The following is an 18,156-nucleotide window of genomic DNA, read 5'->3' as shown; positions in this document are numbered from 1 at the left end:
AGGCAAGAAGATGATTGCCCTTTTTGTATACATGTATTTTGGGTATACAATGAGGTCATAGTAGAAGATGCACAGACAAATTTTTGGGTTTGTAAATAGTATTGAAGTTTAGTAAGCTTTATGTTTTATTTGATGTATTTTATATATACTTAAAGTTATAAATTATTGAATTCAAATTATGAATTAATTGATGTATTGGGATAGTCTGGATAGATTATTTTATGTTCACTTAATCATGATAAAAGAATTTCAGGATGCGTGTAAGAGATGTGTCTCTCCAGACTCTTCTTCTCTGTTACACTCCAAATTGGTAGTAAGAAGAGTTAAAAAGGGGTGTGACATTAGTTACACATACATTGCATCACATCATTTCCCCTTTATGAAGGCTTTCTATTTTTTTAGGATATTCACTCTCAGGATTCACCAATGAGGGTAATATAGCAATATTATTTATTTAATCAAAATCCTCTCAAAGTATATATATTTTATGATATGCATCTAACCATACTTATTGCATAGAAAACTTTAAGCATAATTCATAGTAATTAATACCTTGATTTTGAGCTACAACCAATGCATGTTTATATGAGAGGCTTGTCACATCAAAATTTCTACATGAATATGTCCTTTCATGTAAATCAATATTTCTATTAAGATCATCATCAAATACATATTTCAAATGAAAACTTGGTATATCAAAAAAGAACACATACTTACATGCAACGACCCATATAAGATAAGAGTTATCCATATATTTTTCATATTATGTATTGTTTCTCTCAGCCCCAAGATATGTGAGAAATCAAAAGCCGTCACTTGTTTATTAGTTTTAGATAATTCACAAAGTATGGTTATAATCTCCAATGGATGCTTTACTAATGAAACATTAATGGAGCCACCAACATCAACATCTTATATGTCTACAACATCACCTACTTTTACATCTTATTGTATCCACAACTTCACATACAATAAGAAATGATGGTGGACCGGCTAACCTTGCATTTTCCTCATTTACATGATAATATGTAGTTGAAATCTTTTGGCTCAACTTTAACCTTGCTTCAGCTGATTTTTATATTCAAATTCAATTAATCACTTTATTGTTTAAATTTATTATGAAAAATTAATATACTCTATTAAGATATGTTTGCAAATTTTATTCAAGTTTTTTTTAAACCATTAGCGGGAAACACCTGACATGGAATTTTCAAAATTCAAGAGGGGGGCACATGCCCACCTAGTCCCCACTGCACATATGGAAGATTGATGTCAAATGTATATGGATATCTCATTCAAAATGCAATGAGGATCATAGTTTGTTAATGTTTCCATTGGAAGATTGTGATGGTCCAGTAATGATGGTTGAGAGATGACAGATGGAAGATGAGGATCATCAACATCGATTAATTGAAATTGTGCAATAGTTCTTAAATTTTGAAGCTCTCTCCAATTTCAATTTTAGGTCCAAACTCCCCCTCTTCATGAACAAAATTGGGGTTTATTTATAGTTTTTAAGGTGAAATTTTAGTTATTAGGTCAATCTCTCAAAAAACTTTATCAGATGAATCATATTAATTCATTTGACTATATACTATTATTTCAACATTTAAGCCTCTTAATGACCTTGGAATCGAGTGATTGTTGGATTTTCTTGTCCAGATGCTCAATTGAATATACACATGCAAGATGCGAGGATCATTTTATCCTCTAATTAATATACCAAAGTTTTCAACCATCTTTCTATTATTTGATTTGAGCTCATTTGGGTCAAATCTAATCACTTTTTGTGTCATTAGATTTATCTCATTGAAATATTCAGTCCAATTATAAATTTTTTTTATTAAAAATATAAATTTATTGAAATTAAAATTCAAATAAAACTTAAATTTAATTTCAAAGGCTTATGATTTAAATATGTTTTTAATCAAATATCATTGTGATATCCACATTCAAATTTTTTCTATTTATTCAAATTTTAATACTAATCTTCTTGAGGAAATCAAATCCAAAACAGTGTTTGCTGTCCTGAACCTCACAGCCGTCGCCCCACGTGATCATAATAATTACGTTTCCTTAACGGCACCTCATTTTTCCACCCCATAAAAAAACGCCGCCTCTTCTTCTTCTTCTTTGAATATCTTCCTTCCCTTGTATTTCCTCTGCTCTTCCATGCTGAAGAAAGCTTCGATAACGATGAACAAGCAAGAAGACATTTCCACTAAGAATTACTTACTTCCTAACTTCACTAATGGATTCCCAGGGTTCAGAGATAGCATTAATACTACTATGAAGAAAGTAATGGAAGGGGGAAATGAGGAAGAAGAGAAGAATGGCAGCAGCGTTGGGAAGAAGAAAGGGGAGAAGAAGGTGAAGAGGCCGAGGTTTGCTTTCCAGACAAGGAGCCAGGTTGATATTCTCGACGATGGCTATCGTTGGAGGAAGTATGGCCAGAAAGCTGTCAAGAATAACAAGTTTCCCAGGTACTTGTTTTAATTATTATTCATTCGTATTCTTTTCTATCCTATAAGGATAAATTGGTCAATCTACTAAGATTTCCTTAGTTGAACTTTGCATCATTTAGTGGTGTTTGTAATAGTGATTTCGTTATAAGTGATGATAGCTTCATGGTACTTTGATGGATTTCTATGTACCTACAACAGTAAAAAGCTAGTACTGTATCCACCATTTTTATACTGCCGCTAAAAGGAAATTAATCATATTTTTTCTTGGATGGATGAACTGTTACTAAATACCATTTAATCACAGTTAGAAAGTATGACTAATGTTCATTTGAGTACTATTATTAGATATGCAAGCTATAACAATATTTTATCTAAAGATGTGACAAAATATTAAGCTTTTTTATTTAATTTTCACCTCTTAGCCACAAGTTTTTTTGGATAGAATGTTATAAATGGAGATCAACATTAGTAGCAAGCACTATAGTCAAATCATTTTAAACCAAAGATTTAAGCTTGAAGGAGAGAGAGATGAACAATCTAATAGTATTTTTAGGACTAGTTTATTTTTCATCTATCAAATATACATTATGGTACTACTCTCACATACCCTTTATCGATTTTATCCTAAAAGTTGGTTTGTAAATAAGCCTGCATGGCTCATTTCTTGGTATGATAAAATTTGGTTCCACAAGTTAGTACTAAGAATCAACTCATTTACATTAATGAGATATGGTGGGATTGGAATTTTTTACTCTTGAACTATACTAAACCTTAGTAGAAAGCAATAAAAACTCATGATGAGAGTCAAATTCCAAGTGAACCACTCGATCCCAATGTAACATATGTTATTATAACACTTATAAATACATGAATAGTAAGCAAAGTCCAAAGTTGGGCTTTATGTACAACTGCAAATCCATCTTTAGATAAAAAACTTAAGCCTACAACATAGAATCATTCACATGGAATTTTAAACTAAATAATAGAGTAGAATCATGCACTTTATTTTTTTAAACTCCATATATACTTTTTAGTTATCCAATATAAGATTTGGCAGCTATTTTTTTCTGCTATGCTTTTCTAGTTGAGCTTTGCATCATTTGGTGGTGTTTGTAATAGTGATATCATTATAAGACATGATAACTTCGTGGTACTTTGATGGATTTCTATGTACCCTACGACAATAAAAAGCTAGTATTATATCCACCATTTTTATACCGCCGTTAAAAGGAAATTAACCATTTTTTTTTCTTGGATGGATGAACTGTTACTAAATGCCATTTAGTCACAGTTAGAAACTATGACTAATATTCATTTGTGTAATATTATTAGATATGCAAGCTATAACAATAGTTTATCTAAAAATGTGACAAAATATTAATCTTTTTCACTTTTAACCTATAAGCCAAAAGTTTTTTGTGATAGTGTTATAAATGGAGATCAACATTAGTAGCAAGCACTATAGTCAAATCATTTTAAACCAAAGGTTTAAGCTTGAAGGAGAGAGATGAACAATCAAATAGTATTTTGAGGACTAGTTTAATTTTATCTATCGAATATATAGTATGGTACTACTCTCACGTGCCCTATCACAATTTTACCATAAAAGATAGTTTGTTAATAAGCCTGCATGGCACATTTCTTGGAAGGATAAAATTTGGTTCCACAAGTTAGTACTAAGAACCAACTCATTTACATTAATGAGCTATCGTGGGGTTGGAGTTTTTTGCTCTTGAACTATACTAAACCTTAGTAGAAAGCAATAAAAGTTAACTCATGAGAGTCAAATTCCAAGTGAACCACTCGATCCCAATGTAACATATGTTATTATAACACTTATAAAAACATGAATACTAAGCAAGGTCCAAAGTTGTGCTTTATGTACAACTACAAATTCATCATTAGATAAAAACCTTAAGCCTATAACATAGAATCATTCACTTGGTATTTTAAACTAAATAATAGAGTAGAGCCATTCACTTAGATATTTTTAAACTATTATATCTTTTAGTTATCCAATATGAGATTAAACTGGTATCTCACTTATCTTAAATTTGTTACTAATGGATCACAATTTATTTGTGGGAGGCACAGAATCTTTCTAACAAGATTTGCTATAAAAATGAGAGTTTACAAAAAGGATAGAGAGAGAGAGAGAGTGGTGGAAAGCTCCAAATTTTTTATTATCCAAAAGTAGATAAGCCATGTCCCAAGCACTGCTCTCTAACCCTTTGTTTATAGGTAGAGTATCGACATAACTTTATAGGAATGTTACATTAAGGAGTGTGTATAAACAACATATTAAAAGCTTAGTAAGTGATATCCATAAAATAAAGGCTTGCTAGATATTTTTATCTTATTAAATTAAATACATATTAATGTTTTAAAATAAGGAGTAGTCAGCTTATTTAAAGTCATTGATTGACTATAATAGGCTAACACAAGTTCTAGTGAGAAGAAGCCATGCTAAGCTATTTGTATCAATTAATTCATCTTGAGGGATGAGTTCATTAGGATAATTTATTCATCCTATGGGTTGAGTTCAACTTGAGGGCCAAATTCATCCTAAGGGTTGACCTCATCCTAAGGGATGAGTTCATTTTGAGGACTAAGATTATCTTAAGTGGTCGAGTTCATCCTAAGAGCTAAGTTCATCTTGAGGGTTAAGCTCATCTTGAGGTACTGGTTCATCTTGAGATTGAGCTCTCTTTAAGTTGGCCTTCATTGTTTTATGAGTTGAACTTTTCTTTGTTGACTTCAAGGCTAAGATGAGTTGAAGGTCGTATTCTAACTTGTTCTGCCTAATCATATATGTTAGTTTTTTATTTTTTATGTCTCTTTTATGAAACTACTAATAATAAGAAAATTAACATCTTGAAACTAATTTACTCAAAATAGCATAAAAAAATAAGCCAAGTAAAAATATATACAAGGATGCATAAAATAGTGATATAATAAAACTATATACTTAGTAGAGAAATATCTAAGAATGTGTCATGTAGAAATGAATCTAAGCTTGAACATGAATATGTATGTGATAAATGAGAATATATAAAAGAAAGATTTATAATTAATGAGAAAATATGTTTTTATCTCACTACTAAGTCTCACACATCCTAAATCCTTGACTTAATCTTTGAATAAGTCATTGTCTTAGATGAGCCTCTTTTATGCCAAAGCTTTGGTCACTAGGTAGCCATATAGTCTTATCGCTTAGAAGAAATGTCTCCTTCTATCGTTTTGGATGAAGTATGTGGCATAGGTATTGACCTTTTATCGTTTTGGTACGAAGAACTTTTATCATAATTATTGATTTGTACAAATTTGAGAAAAAAAAATTAGATTGGTCTAAGTAACTTATGATTAGAAGAATTTCACCAGTACTTGTTGAGTTCCTTGTGAGAGTTATTTCTTGGCGATAAAGTTTTGGTTTTCCATCCTTAATGATTCTCTTATTTTAGTTTCTTTTTTCTATTTTGTAATTGCAAATGTCGGCTTTTGGTCCTTGCAATAATCTACACTCACCACGTCTTAGAAGATGTTAGATCTAAATTTATTTATGGGCGACACTTAGGCCTTATCAGATAAGATTGGCTAAAATATAAGAGAGAGAGAGAGAGAGAGAGAGAGAGAGAGAGAGAGGAGATAAGATCTATGATTATTTATTATAAGAAAGTTGAGAACTTGGGACAACAAGTTCTCTGACCTCCAATTTATAGTTAGTAGAAGTATGACTATATAAGAATGGTACATTAAATGAATTTGTATATATGCATGATAAAAGCCTAACAAAAATTTGCCATAAAATAGAGGTTTGCTAGCTATATTTATTTGATTGCATTATGCTTCATGTAATGTTCATAATTGCAACATTTGAAATTCTTTGAAACTATATAAATTTTATGATTTTATTGATAATGGCTAAGCATTAAGCCTATAAATAGAATAGAAAATGAACCAATTAATCTATATTAGATGACATAAATACTATATTGTTCAAGCATTTCTCTAAAGAAAAAAAAAATATTCTTAGAAAAGAGTATTAACAAAAAACATCTAAACCTATATATTATCCGCATAAGAAGAATTGTTGTATTATTTTATGCTCAATGTATTACAAGAAATTCTTTACCCCTTTGTAGTCAATAAGAAGATATCATTAGCATCAATTAAAAAACTATATATTAATGTTACTTTGCAACTTAATTAATGAATAATTTGTACATTAGGTTTGATAGATATTTAACTACTAATTAAATTTCATTAAAAAAAGAAGATCCAGTAATAAAATTATACTAAATATCATATTTTGTTTGGTCAAAAAAATTCATTTGAATTCAGTGCTATTTCAAAGATAAATTAATAATGATTTTTTTTTCTTTCATAATGATGAGCGATAAACTATAAAGTATATATTGTGAATCTATGCCTTTGAAAAAATAAACTTTAATTAGGTTTAAGTTTCATTTGAGACGGCTTTTTTATTGCTTCTTAAAACAGCTTTCTAATACAAACTTTTTAATTTTTTTACTAAAAAGCTTCTTTAAGAAGCAGTAAGAAAGCCGTCCCAAACGAAGCCTTATCCTTAATTTCATTTAGACGGACCAATCGATACTCTCTCAAATGAAAATATGTAATTCTCTTTCGATTGGCCCATGCACCTAAGTAAAATATAGCCCTATTTTATTTTTACTGCAAGTTTATTTTAGAAGTATGATAATGTTCCTCAACAAATTATCTCACAAATTAGGCTATCTCCAATTATTAGAAATCATTCATTTGCATACTTGATAGATGAAAAAAAAATATTTTTTAAGTTTTATAAATTTTTACCTCATGTTATTTTTACTGATATAGATAAAGGTGACAATCTAGATTTTTGTTTCACTATTAAAATATAATATTAAATAAGTAATAGAAACCCACAGAGGGGCCTACGCATTAATATAAAAAAAGGGTACAAAGTCCCTAGAAGGAACCTCCAGCTCGCTAATGCTCAAAAGAGCTACAAGAGAAAAAAAAAAATTAAGAGCCGGTGATTCCTTAGTCTAAGAGTACAAAAAAACTTAGGTACAGTCTAGGGCTGCAAGAAGACAGCTCCCAAAAAAAGGAAGCAAAAATTAATATCATTCAGCACGTACTTCCTGCAAAAAGAGAAGATTCCCTTCGAAGGGTCAGAAGTCACGAACACCCTGCAAAAGCTCACAAGCCAATTTTCCTGGCACCCAATCTGAAAAAAGAAGAAACTCCAATACCAAAAGAACATCAGCAGACTTAGATGTATGTTGAAACTTTCTAAGTAACCATTGGTAGATGAAGACCATGCAAAAAAAGAAAAAAAAAAAAAGAAGTTTCTCCATCTATATATATATAGTCTTTAGAAACTTTTTCAAATATTGATTGAAGTGGTAAGCTGGATGTTAGATTTACGTTGTTATTGCTAATCCTTTTTATCTGTTACTTCAGAAGCTATTATCGTTGCACGCATGAAGGTTGTAATGTCAAGAAACAAGTTCAGAGACTATCGAAGGATGAAGGAATTGTGGTTACGACATATGAGGGAATACATTCTCATCCTACTGAGAAAAACAGTGACAACTTTGAGCAGATTTTGAGCCAAATGAAAATCTACACTAGATCTTAGGCTCTGTACATTTGGGACAGCTTCTTTACTGTTTTCTAAAGCATCTATATATCAAATACAAAAAAAAATTCTGGAAAGCAATAAAAAATTAATAATCAAAAGCTGTCTCAAACGATGCCTTTGGCTTCGTTTGGGACTGCTTTTTTATTGTTTTCTAAAACGGAGTTTTAGTACAAAATTTTTTAATTTTGTACTAAAACTCCGTTTTAAAAAGCAATAAAAAAACCGTCCCAAATGAAGCCTTAGTTTCATTTGCATTTCAGCTATCAACTCGTGCCTTGTATAATGGCCTCTTGTTGTAGTACTATTGCTTTATTTGTAAAGTAAGCCTTTATTTTAAAATGAAATTATCATAATGATTATATATGTTTGCACTGCTGGAAAATCAATCATTACCGGTGGTAATTTCTGACGGCTTAGATGGAGTTTCCAGTGGTTTGCAAAATTTCTATTAGTTAATAAACAGTCAGTATAAATTGCATAGGAAATGAAAACCGACAGCTATTTTCTGGCTGCTAAAACAACCAGAAATTAATGAACCCAAAATCACGGGTAAACCGCCGATAACTTCCGGCGTGAAAACCGCTGGTTTATTACTGGCAGTTAGTTACCGTTGGTATTTTTGGTGGCTTGGCCGCCAGTTATTACCAGCGGCAAAATAAAAAAAAAAAACTGGTGGCACTTGAAAGCGGTATGGTATCGAAGTTTCTGGCGGTCAAACCGTACCGCCGGTTAGCCGCCAAAAACCTATATAAAATTTTCTATAGAATTGTATTTTCCTATTTTTTTTTGTCATGCGTTGGAAATTATAAAATAAATATATATTATCATGTGCTAGTATAAATTTTTATACAACCTGCTGCAGTATGTTAGTAGCTCTACGAAATTATACAAAAGAGAAGTGCAGAATTTTTATTTTTTATTTTTTGAAAATGTATGAAGAGAAAAGTTTCACAGTGCTTCTCTCAATTACAAAAAATATGCTATTTGTTGAAGTATATATAATGATGGCCTACCTAAGTGTGTAGTTGCAAGGATTTTCACTACAAAAATTAGGTTTTTGCGCTAAGATAATCTGTAGCAAACTTTGCTGTAACAGCCAATTTGCTATAGATTATCTTATCACAAATTCTGCGACAAAGATATGATGTTTGGCAAAACTCATTTGCCACAATTATGTGTTGCAAATAGGACGAGAACAAGTTCTTTTAGGTGAACTTTTGTGACAGTATCTGTTTACAAAACTAGTCAGCAGTCGCAAAGCCCTATTGACAGAAAGCTTCCATCCAATTTATGATTTTCACGCTTGTTATCATACAAAACAAATGGCAAATATATGTAGCATATTCACAAAGTATGCAATACCCAAACAAAATGTTTATGTAAGAAATGTTAAGCTTGTAGAACAATCAAATAATATTTAGATATTTCTAATAAATACAACAATACAACTTTATAATGCAGATAATAAATAGAATTAGATATTTCATAAATTAAAAAAAAAAAACAAACTAGTTAGTTAGGTCGTCGTCATCATCATCCTTAGGGTCGCCATGTTACTTAATTAAGTATATATCGAACAATCTCCTTAACCTCTTGCCATGTTACAGGTTCGCGGTGATACTAGCTCCCTTTGATTCTTTGTGATTTGGGCATAAACCAACTTCCTTTCTTAGCATGCATGACCTTCAAAATCATACATGAGGTCCTTGATCAATAGTCATGTTGCATCCATCCATATTTAGGTTGAACTTTTTTTTTTAAAAGGGGAAACCCCAAAAGGGGCTTACGTGTTAATTAGGAAAAAAGTTACAAGGTCCTTAAAGAGGACCTTCAGCTCACTACTACTCGAAAGAGCTACAAAAAAATTCAAAAATAAACCTATGAGCCAATGGTCCCCTGTACTACAAAATACAAAATAACCTAAGAATATTCTAGGCCTGTAAGAACCAGGATTCAAAAAAGGAAGAAAATTGAAATACTTTCGGCTCCGTCTTTGAACAAAAAACTCGCAATCCTCAATCCCTTTAATATGCAAAAACAACATGCTACAAAGCAAACAATAGGATGACAATAATAAAGCAAATATAAAATAAATCAAAATTAAAATGAAAAGGATATGTAGTTGATATAACCATGCAAGACGGTACCCTCAGTCTGATCCAAAAAAACAACACAATTCTTGCAATACTCTATAGCAGTAGTAGCCCAAAAGCAAGAAAAGTTAATCAGGTAAGCACAACAACATAAAATCCAAGGGCTGGAATGGGAGAAAGGAAATTCCTTAAGATGAAAACCAATTATAGGAACAAACACAACAGCATAATAGCCAAAATGTATAATACTCCCAGGATGAATCAACAACCAGTAGCCGGTCCAAATCACCAGGCAACAATCGGTCCAAATAGTAAGGGTAAGGTAATAGCTCTTGTGAATGAAACCCACAGCAGCAACAAAACTAGAAATCAAATTAAATAAACAACCATGAATCAATGACAGCCAACTGCTTATCCAATAACCAAAGGAAAGGTGGTAGTTATTGTGAGGAATACCTGCACCAGCAAGGAACCCAAAATGCAGAACAACTAAACACCTAGTAAACAATAGTAAACCGGTCCCACTGATAATAATAAAAGCTTGATGCTTGACACCCAAAGTGCTATAATAAAGTGTAATCAAACCCCTATTAACCCACATAAAAGTCCAATTATAAAGTCTAGCCAAAGCAACTAAGCAGTAACCCAGGTATAAATCGGAACGACCCTTGAGAAAGTCTTCGGGATAGAATTTTAGAGCGTCCAGGTAGTCACAGCAGAAATAGAGAGTAATGAAAGCAGTGAGCTTGAAAACATAAATAAACACATAGTTTGGATGCATGGTGCCAGTCTCACCCAAGAGAATCATTCTAAGCTCATGAAAATCCAACCATTAGCATCCAGCGGCCAGCAAGAACTCAAACAATAAACCATCAAAAACATATATAACAATATAACAAAACAGAACAGAACATGATAACATAACAAACAAAATAGGCATGGCAAACCAATCAATAACCCAACAGACCAAAAACATCAAACCAGCTAATGAGAACAAATATAAGGAAGACCCATATGGTCTAATCTAGCAAGCCCTAATTTAGGAAGAGTATGCTCATCATACTCCACAAAATTATCTAAATTGCAACCCCATTTAGCAAGAGAGTAGGCAACCGCATTCCTTTCTCTTAAAATATGGGAAATTTAAAAGGATATAAGAGAAATGCAATGTTTAATATCTCTGAGCCTATAGAAATTAATTGGATTGGTAGAGGAATTACCATTGATGTAATGGATTATTAGCATAACACCCACTTCAATCCATAAATTAGTGATGCCAAGAGAAATACTAAGTTGAATCTCAAACAAGAGGCTTTCAAGCTCAGCTTGAACCGCAGTAGTAGCATTAGAAAGATCCGCAAAGGCCATAAGGACAACACTATTGGAATCTCGAATAATACCACCACAATCTGATTTAGTATTATTGTTGGCACCATAAGTATTGAGTTTAAAACACCCCACCTCAGGTTTAGTCCAGTAAATAACCCTATTATTACAGCCAATAGTAGGAGGGAGAAAATTCAACCCAAACTCACTAGCAAGGTGATGATAACCTTTGAAAGAGTCAAACTTTAAAAACTTCGCAACAAAAAGCTGATAAATTTTATTCTTAATTTTGGAGATAATAAAGTAAGCATCAATTTTGTTGTTCTCATATATAGAAGCATTTCTACTACTCCAAATAAACCAACAAATCATGACATGAAGAATATTACAAATGTGGTCTTTAGCAGTAGTAAACCATTCATTGAAAACATTAGTAATAGAATTTAACTGAAAAGTAAAACAAATTGTCAAAATGAATCCAAACTTTCATCGCAATAGGACCTTAAAAAAACACATGATTCAAATTTTCAGTGTGATAGCAGCATTGACATTTGGAAACAATGTATAAACTTTTCCTAATAAGAATAGAATCCATAGGAATATAATTATGCAAAATCCTCCAAATCAGAAACGAGTAAAAAGGAGGAATACTAGCATGCCAGAAAGCAACATTAAGAAAATTTTTAGGCAGAAATTATCTAATCAAATTCTAAACTTGTTTAGTATTAAAGTTACCATCATTGGAACGATTGAACAGAATGCAATATTCATTCTCTAAGTGAATCAAAATCTTGAGAATTAAATTGATAATAAATTCAGGCACCAAATTAGTGTGTAACTCAATGTTCCAACTCTCATAACTAAAAAAAACTCTTAACTTTATAAGAAGAAATAGAATGAGTATATAAAAGATTATCAATCGAATAATCATCCAACCATTTATCTTGCTAAAAATAAATTTCACCAATTCCTAAACCCCATTGAATAAACTCCTCAGCTTCTCATTTAATGTTGCACAATCTTTTCCAGTTAGGAGAATTACTTTTTTTAAAAGCACAACTTAAAGGATGTTTCACACTACAATATTTAGAAATCATAAACTTAAGCCAAAGACTTTTTTTAGCTCTAAAACCATACCAAAATTTATGATTAAAGGTCCTGACCATATCCGTAAATGTTTTAAAACCAAGTTTGCCCTCATCCATAACTCCAGAGCAATTCTTCCAAGAGCCCCAAATAATAGAGTGAGTACCTTCCTTGGAGCCACAAAGAAATTTATTGAATAAAACCTCTATCTCCTATAAACATTTATAGTCAGACACAAAGTGTGGAGCATATAAATAGGGATAGAATAAAGAACATGTTTAATGAGAACAAGTTTATCACCATAAGATAAAAAATTGAAGGTCCAAGAAGTAAATTTCTTATGGATAGTAGAGAAAATATCATCAAATAAATACAATAGTTTCCTACCTTTGTAGAGAGGAGTACCCAGATATTTAAGAGGAAGGAGCCTCTTGTTTAAGCCAATTTTCCTTTCAATGCTATGAATACAAGTATAAGAAATCGACTTAGCAGGAATAAAAGAACTCTTGAAATTATTGAAAGTTAAACCACTAGTTTTCTGAAAAAACCTCAAGAATGTTTAACATAATTTGAACATTTTTTATAGAACCATTGTTGACCTCATTTTTGTATGAGGTCACTTGGATCAATCCTGACCCCAAATCAATTTAATCTCCAAACAAATCTAGACTCTAGGACCCTCCTAGAATCCAGACCCTAGGATCTACTCTAGACCATAGTATTCTTCCAAACCAATCTAGACCTTAGGATCTATTATAGGTCCTAGGATACTTCTAGACTCTAGACCATAGGATTCTTTTAGATAAATTTAGACCTTATGATCCTTCTAGATTCTAGAATTTAGGATCTATCTAGGTCCTAGAGCCTAGAGTCCCTTTATATTCTAGGACCATTCTAAACTTCAAATCAATCCTAACATCAAGCCTATCTAGATTTCAATCTTCAGTCCAGACCTTGATCCTACCTTTGATCTAGCTCTAACCCTATCCCATCATTTATGATCACCCAAATGATTATAAATGATTTGGATAATTCAATATTAATCATTCAAACTCAAAATCCAGAAATCCAAAACAAAATCTAATGCTAAAAGGCTAATACGTCCTAAAAGCTTTTTTCAGTAAATTTTCAAACAATTCAAAACCCACTCAAATGACTTCTGATTCAGAGTCTGATAGTTGCATAGTGATAGAACATATTTCTAGAGTCAACTCTCTAAATTTGAGCTCATTATGAGCCCTCTAACCCTAGAAATTTACTCAAAATCCAAAGGCTATAAAACCTTCAAATATTTACAACTTGTGCCAGTAGACTTACCACTTAGTGGATCCTGACCTTGGAGACTTCTTCAAACCCTCCAATCACTTCCAAACCCTTGATTGTGACTTATTGAATATTAAACTATATTTTGTTGGACTTGGAGTCAAAATGATCAAAATGCCCTTAGGGGCGTGAATAGTCATTTTGGATCAAATGAGCTCCAAATCAAATGCAACCACTTCCAACAAGTTTCAAATATCAAACCCAACCTGTTGGACTCATTCATGGACCTTGGGTCAACCTAGTTGACCTAAAAGCTTACTAAGGGCACAAATAGGTGATTTTAACAAAAATGATCTCTCCAGACCCTAAAGTCACGCCCACCAGACTCCAAATATCAAATCAAACTTATTGAGCCCAAGTACCCTTTAAGGCTTTAAATGGATCACCTTAACCCATTTGACCTATCTAACCCATTTAAACTCTCAAATCTATCTTAAAACTTAAGTCAAATCCATTCAAACTTATTTGAAGTCAAATCATACCAAGTTTGACTTGGTCAAACTTCAATTCATGGTGAAATCTCTTTTTAAACAGTTAAATTCCAATTTTAAGCTATTTTATCCCTTTCAAATCAACTCTAAACCTTGGCTCAAATATTTTCTAATCATGGGCCAATCAAATCCAAGTTATGTTAACTTGGTCAACTCAAAAATACATGGTGAAACTTTCCTATACATAGCTTATTTCATTCAAACTTGTCACCTATAGCTTTGAAGCCTCTCCAACCCATCCAACTTAGCTCATTAAACCCTTTCACTTGCCACCTTAGCACTGTTGACCATGTTAAATAGTCAAACCAGTCAACACAAGCATTTAAATGGATTAAAAAATGGTCAAATAACCTATTAGAGTTAACCCATCCTTTATCAAATCATCTCATCAGCTCCAAAGCCTTCCCCCATGCCACCTCAGCTGCCACATGGCATGGGGACCAGTCAAAGTGTCAAACCAAGCTTATAGAGTGGTCAAAGATGGTCAAATGACCTTTTAAACTTAATCCACTCTATTTGAAAACCCTCCAGCTATCTTAATCAACATATGGAACCTTCTCAAGGCTTTATATAGCCCTTGGATCCAAATCTATTAGTCCTCAAGGCTCCATGTGTCCATAAGAGGACAAGAGGGAACTTTACACCTAGGATGTCCTTGACCTGTCCTTGCCCTCTGCTCCCACCTACCCTTTGGACAAATGACAACATCTTAGAGCCTAGCCAAGCCATCCTAGCCCTCCATTCAACTTGGAATGAGTTGAATAGGGTAAAACCCTAAGGAGAGCTCTCATTCGATTCTAACCCTTCTCTCACCACTTCAAGCCCCTCCAGCCAAACTCCTTGCTCACTCAACCCCTCAAGTATCCCCCCTTCACATCCAGACCAAAATCCAGCCGTCAAACCCCATCGGCAAGTGGATTCTGGCAAACCCAAGCTCAAGTCTTTCCAAGCTTCCTTTCATTCAAATCGCAGCTCATTTGGCCAAGGAATCACTAGAAACTAATACATGGACCTACTATAGTTTCAGAGATTTCATTTTAGCCTAAATCCCTTGGTAAAATCCCGTTAAACTCTAGTTTTAGTGCACTACTCTTTTTAAATATGCTAAAAGTATCCCCAAAATTTCTGTTCACCTAGTAAATCTAGGTTTAAAATTTCATTGCATTTAGTTAACTGGATCAAACGAACGAGCAAAAAATTGACTTTAGTGCGTCATTCGTTGTCTGCTACGAATGTACATTTTCTGGATTGTTGATCACGCAATCAATGATCTAGATCTAGCCATTATGTGGCCTTTTCGAACTGCGGATCCAATCGTATGGTTAGATCTTCGTCTGGCGGCATCTAGGCCTGCGATCCAAAACTGTGAAATTGAATCCCATCGTCTGATCTCTCCCCATGAGATCAAACCGCGGGACTTGATCTGGGCCGTCTATTTTATCACGCGGACTATCCGACGGCTATAACCACGTGCTGACGTGGTTGAGTGCCCCGGTTCTAAAAATTGCGTCGCACCAATCATTATTAATAATTGCTCAACCGCCGCGCGGTTTTGATCCGACCGTCCCCGAGCCACTGCCGCGCAGTTCTGATCCGATCATCCCGGAGCCCCCACGTGGCTTTTCGAAGCCGCATTTTCTATCGGACAGACCGATGATTGCCACGCGTCTGCCAGTGCCGCCAGAGCCTTAAAATAGCTTAAAATTTGATTTTAAATCATTTTTAAATCCTTTTTTATAAAAAAATTATATCAAATTAAATAAAAAAAAATTAATATTTATATTAAAATATTTAGAAAATTAAACTTCCAAGCCTTCCCCCACCGAATCCAAGCCTCCAAAGCCTCATTGATGAAGAGAGAGGAATCTAGAGAGAGAATCAGGTTATTCACAAATAACTTCCAATCCAGCTAGATCCAGCTTCTGAGGTCTTTAGGAATTGTTAGATTATGTTTTCCTCTAGCTACAGTTCAAATTTTATTCAATTTTGTTCAGTATTTTGGGAGATATGAGCATTTGAAGTTTCCTATATAAAATGAAATAGGGACGATCTGGACCGTCCGATCAAAGATCAGACGGCCCAGATCTAGCCATACCGCGCGACCTTAGACACGGGTGCTGACGTGGTTAAGTGGCGGGCCAGCCTGCCACATAGCGCGTTCTCATTGGGTGCCGCCATTTCGGCGGTCAGTTTGACCAAAAATGGTCAAAAAAATAAAAAAAATGCTTAGATTTTCCAAAATTCATAGAAAATTGAATGTTTCACCAAATTGGATGTTCTTGGGCTCGTTGAAAAGGTAATTTCATGTAGTATTTATTAAAATTAAAATCAAGTTACTTTGGTTTCTGTATTGTGAGATATTTTTATTTGTTTGAATTATGTTTTTTGCAATTTTCTCACAATCCAGTGATCAACTGGAGCCCAAATTTTGGTGGAATATTATTGGGTATCTTAGGCATGTTCACTGATTTTTCTAGGGTCAGATACCCAGTGGTTTTCTATGATGTTAATTTTCAAGATAAAGGGTCCATTTTGGACTCTAAATTTTGAAAATTCATAACTCCTTAAATTCTCAATGTTTTGCTATGAAATTTCTGTGGTGTAGATTCATGTATGCCAGGGTTATAAACACCAAATTTCAATCCAATTTGAATAGTAGAAACACCTAGGGAAAATAATTAAAGACAAGATCTAGTTAATTTAGAAAAATCCTAGAAAATTCTACACACACCCAATAGGGGTGAAACTTGAGAACATTAAACTTAGTGACATTTTAAACCTTAGATTCAAATTTCATCCAATTTGGAGTTCATTAGATCAGATAATAAGACAAGTCAAAGTTAACCCTTTAATTGAGCTTTAAAACTTCCAAAAATTATAATAAATCAAGTTTAAATCCAAAAAATACAAAAAACCTCTCAAACTGACCAGAATTAAACCTTTAATTAATGAAAATTTAAACCAACTCAATTTAACAACAAATCTAGATTTAAATTAATTTTAAGTGAAATTTAATATTTAATTAATTTAATTAATTAAAAACTATTAAAAATTCTAAAAAAATTTCCAAACACTTGGGAATCTCTTCTTAGGTCATTCTTGACATTTGGAGTTGATTTCAAGGAGTTAGAAATTCATTTGGAATAAAATCAATAAAAGGCCTTTAATTGAACTAATTAAATAATTCAAATAATTGTCAAACTTTAGAAAATCATAACTAATTCAAGAAAAATCAAAATTGAACAAACTAAAAGGCATTCAACTCATAATAAATTATAATATTTATTAAAAATATTAAATTTCCAGAAATCACTCAAATTTAAAAAGTTCAACTTTTGATCAAACTTAAGTTAAAATGAAGTTAAATATTCAAATCCAAATAATTAAATATAGAAAAATCTAAATCTAGCAAACTTAGTGTCTAACAACTCATCTTAAGGTATAATATTTTAATAAAATACTAAATTTCCAGAATTCAACCTTAATTAAAAATTTAATTTTTGACCCATTAATTAAATGATTAAAATAATCAAAAAATCCCTAAAAATTGAAAATTATTTAAGAAGTCTAGAAAATATTAATTTAAAATTAAAACCAAAAATCAACCAACCTTAATTAAAATTTATTAGCTTTTAAACTTATATTAACTTAAGCCAATTAATTATATCAGGTACCACTAGGTAACTCAGGCCTACGAGGTTATTAAATTAGTCCAAAGGAAGGTG

General features: G+C 32.4%; 1 protein-coding gene across 1 annotated transcript; it reads left to right on the top strand.

Annotated features, from left to right (window-relative positions):
• Positions 1-2,156: 2,156 nt before the first annotated feature.
• LOC110104704 (probable WRKY transcription factor 75) lies at positions 2,157-8,168 on the top strand. The gene is made up of 2 exons (XM_020833932.2): positions 2,157-2,483; positions 7,932-8,168. Exons 1-2 carry the CDS (start codon positions 2,173-2,175, stop codon positions 8,107-8,109), a joined length of 489 nt encoding a protein of 162 aa, XP_020689591.1. The 5' UTR covers positions 2,157-2,172; the 3' UTR covers positions 8,110-8,168.
• Positions 8,169-18,156: the final 9,988 nt, after the last annotated feature.

Source organism: Dendrobium catenatum, unplaced genomic scaffold (assembly GCF_001605985.2).
Source record: "Dendrobium catenatum unplaced genomic scaffold, ASM160598v2 fragScaff_scaffold_621, whole genome shotgun sequence".
Classification (NCBI taxonomy): Eukaryota; Viridiplantae; Streptophyta; class Magnoliopsida; order Asparagales; family Orchidaceae; genus Dendrobium; species Dendrobium catenatum.
Note: the sequence above shows the minus strand (reverse complement) of the source record. Positions and strands in the feature narration are given on the sequence as shown.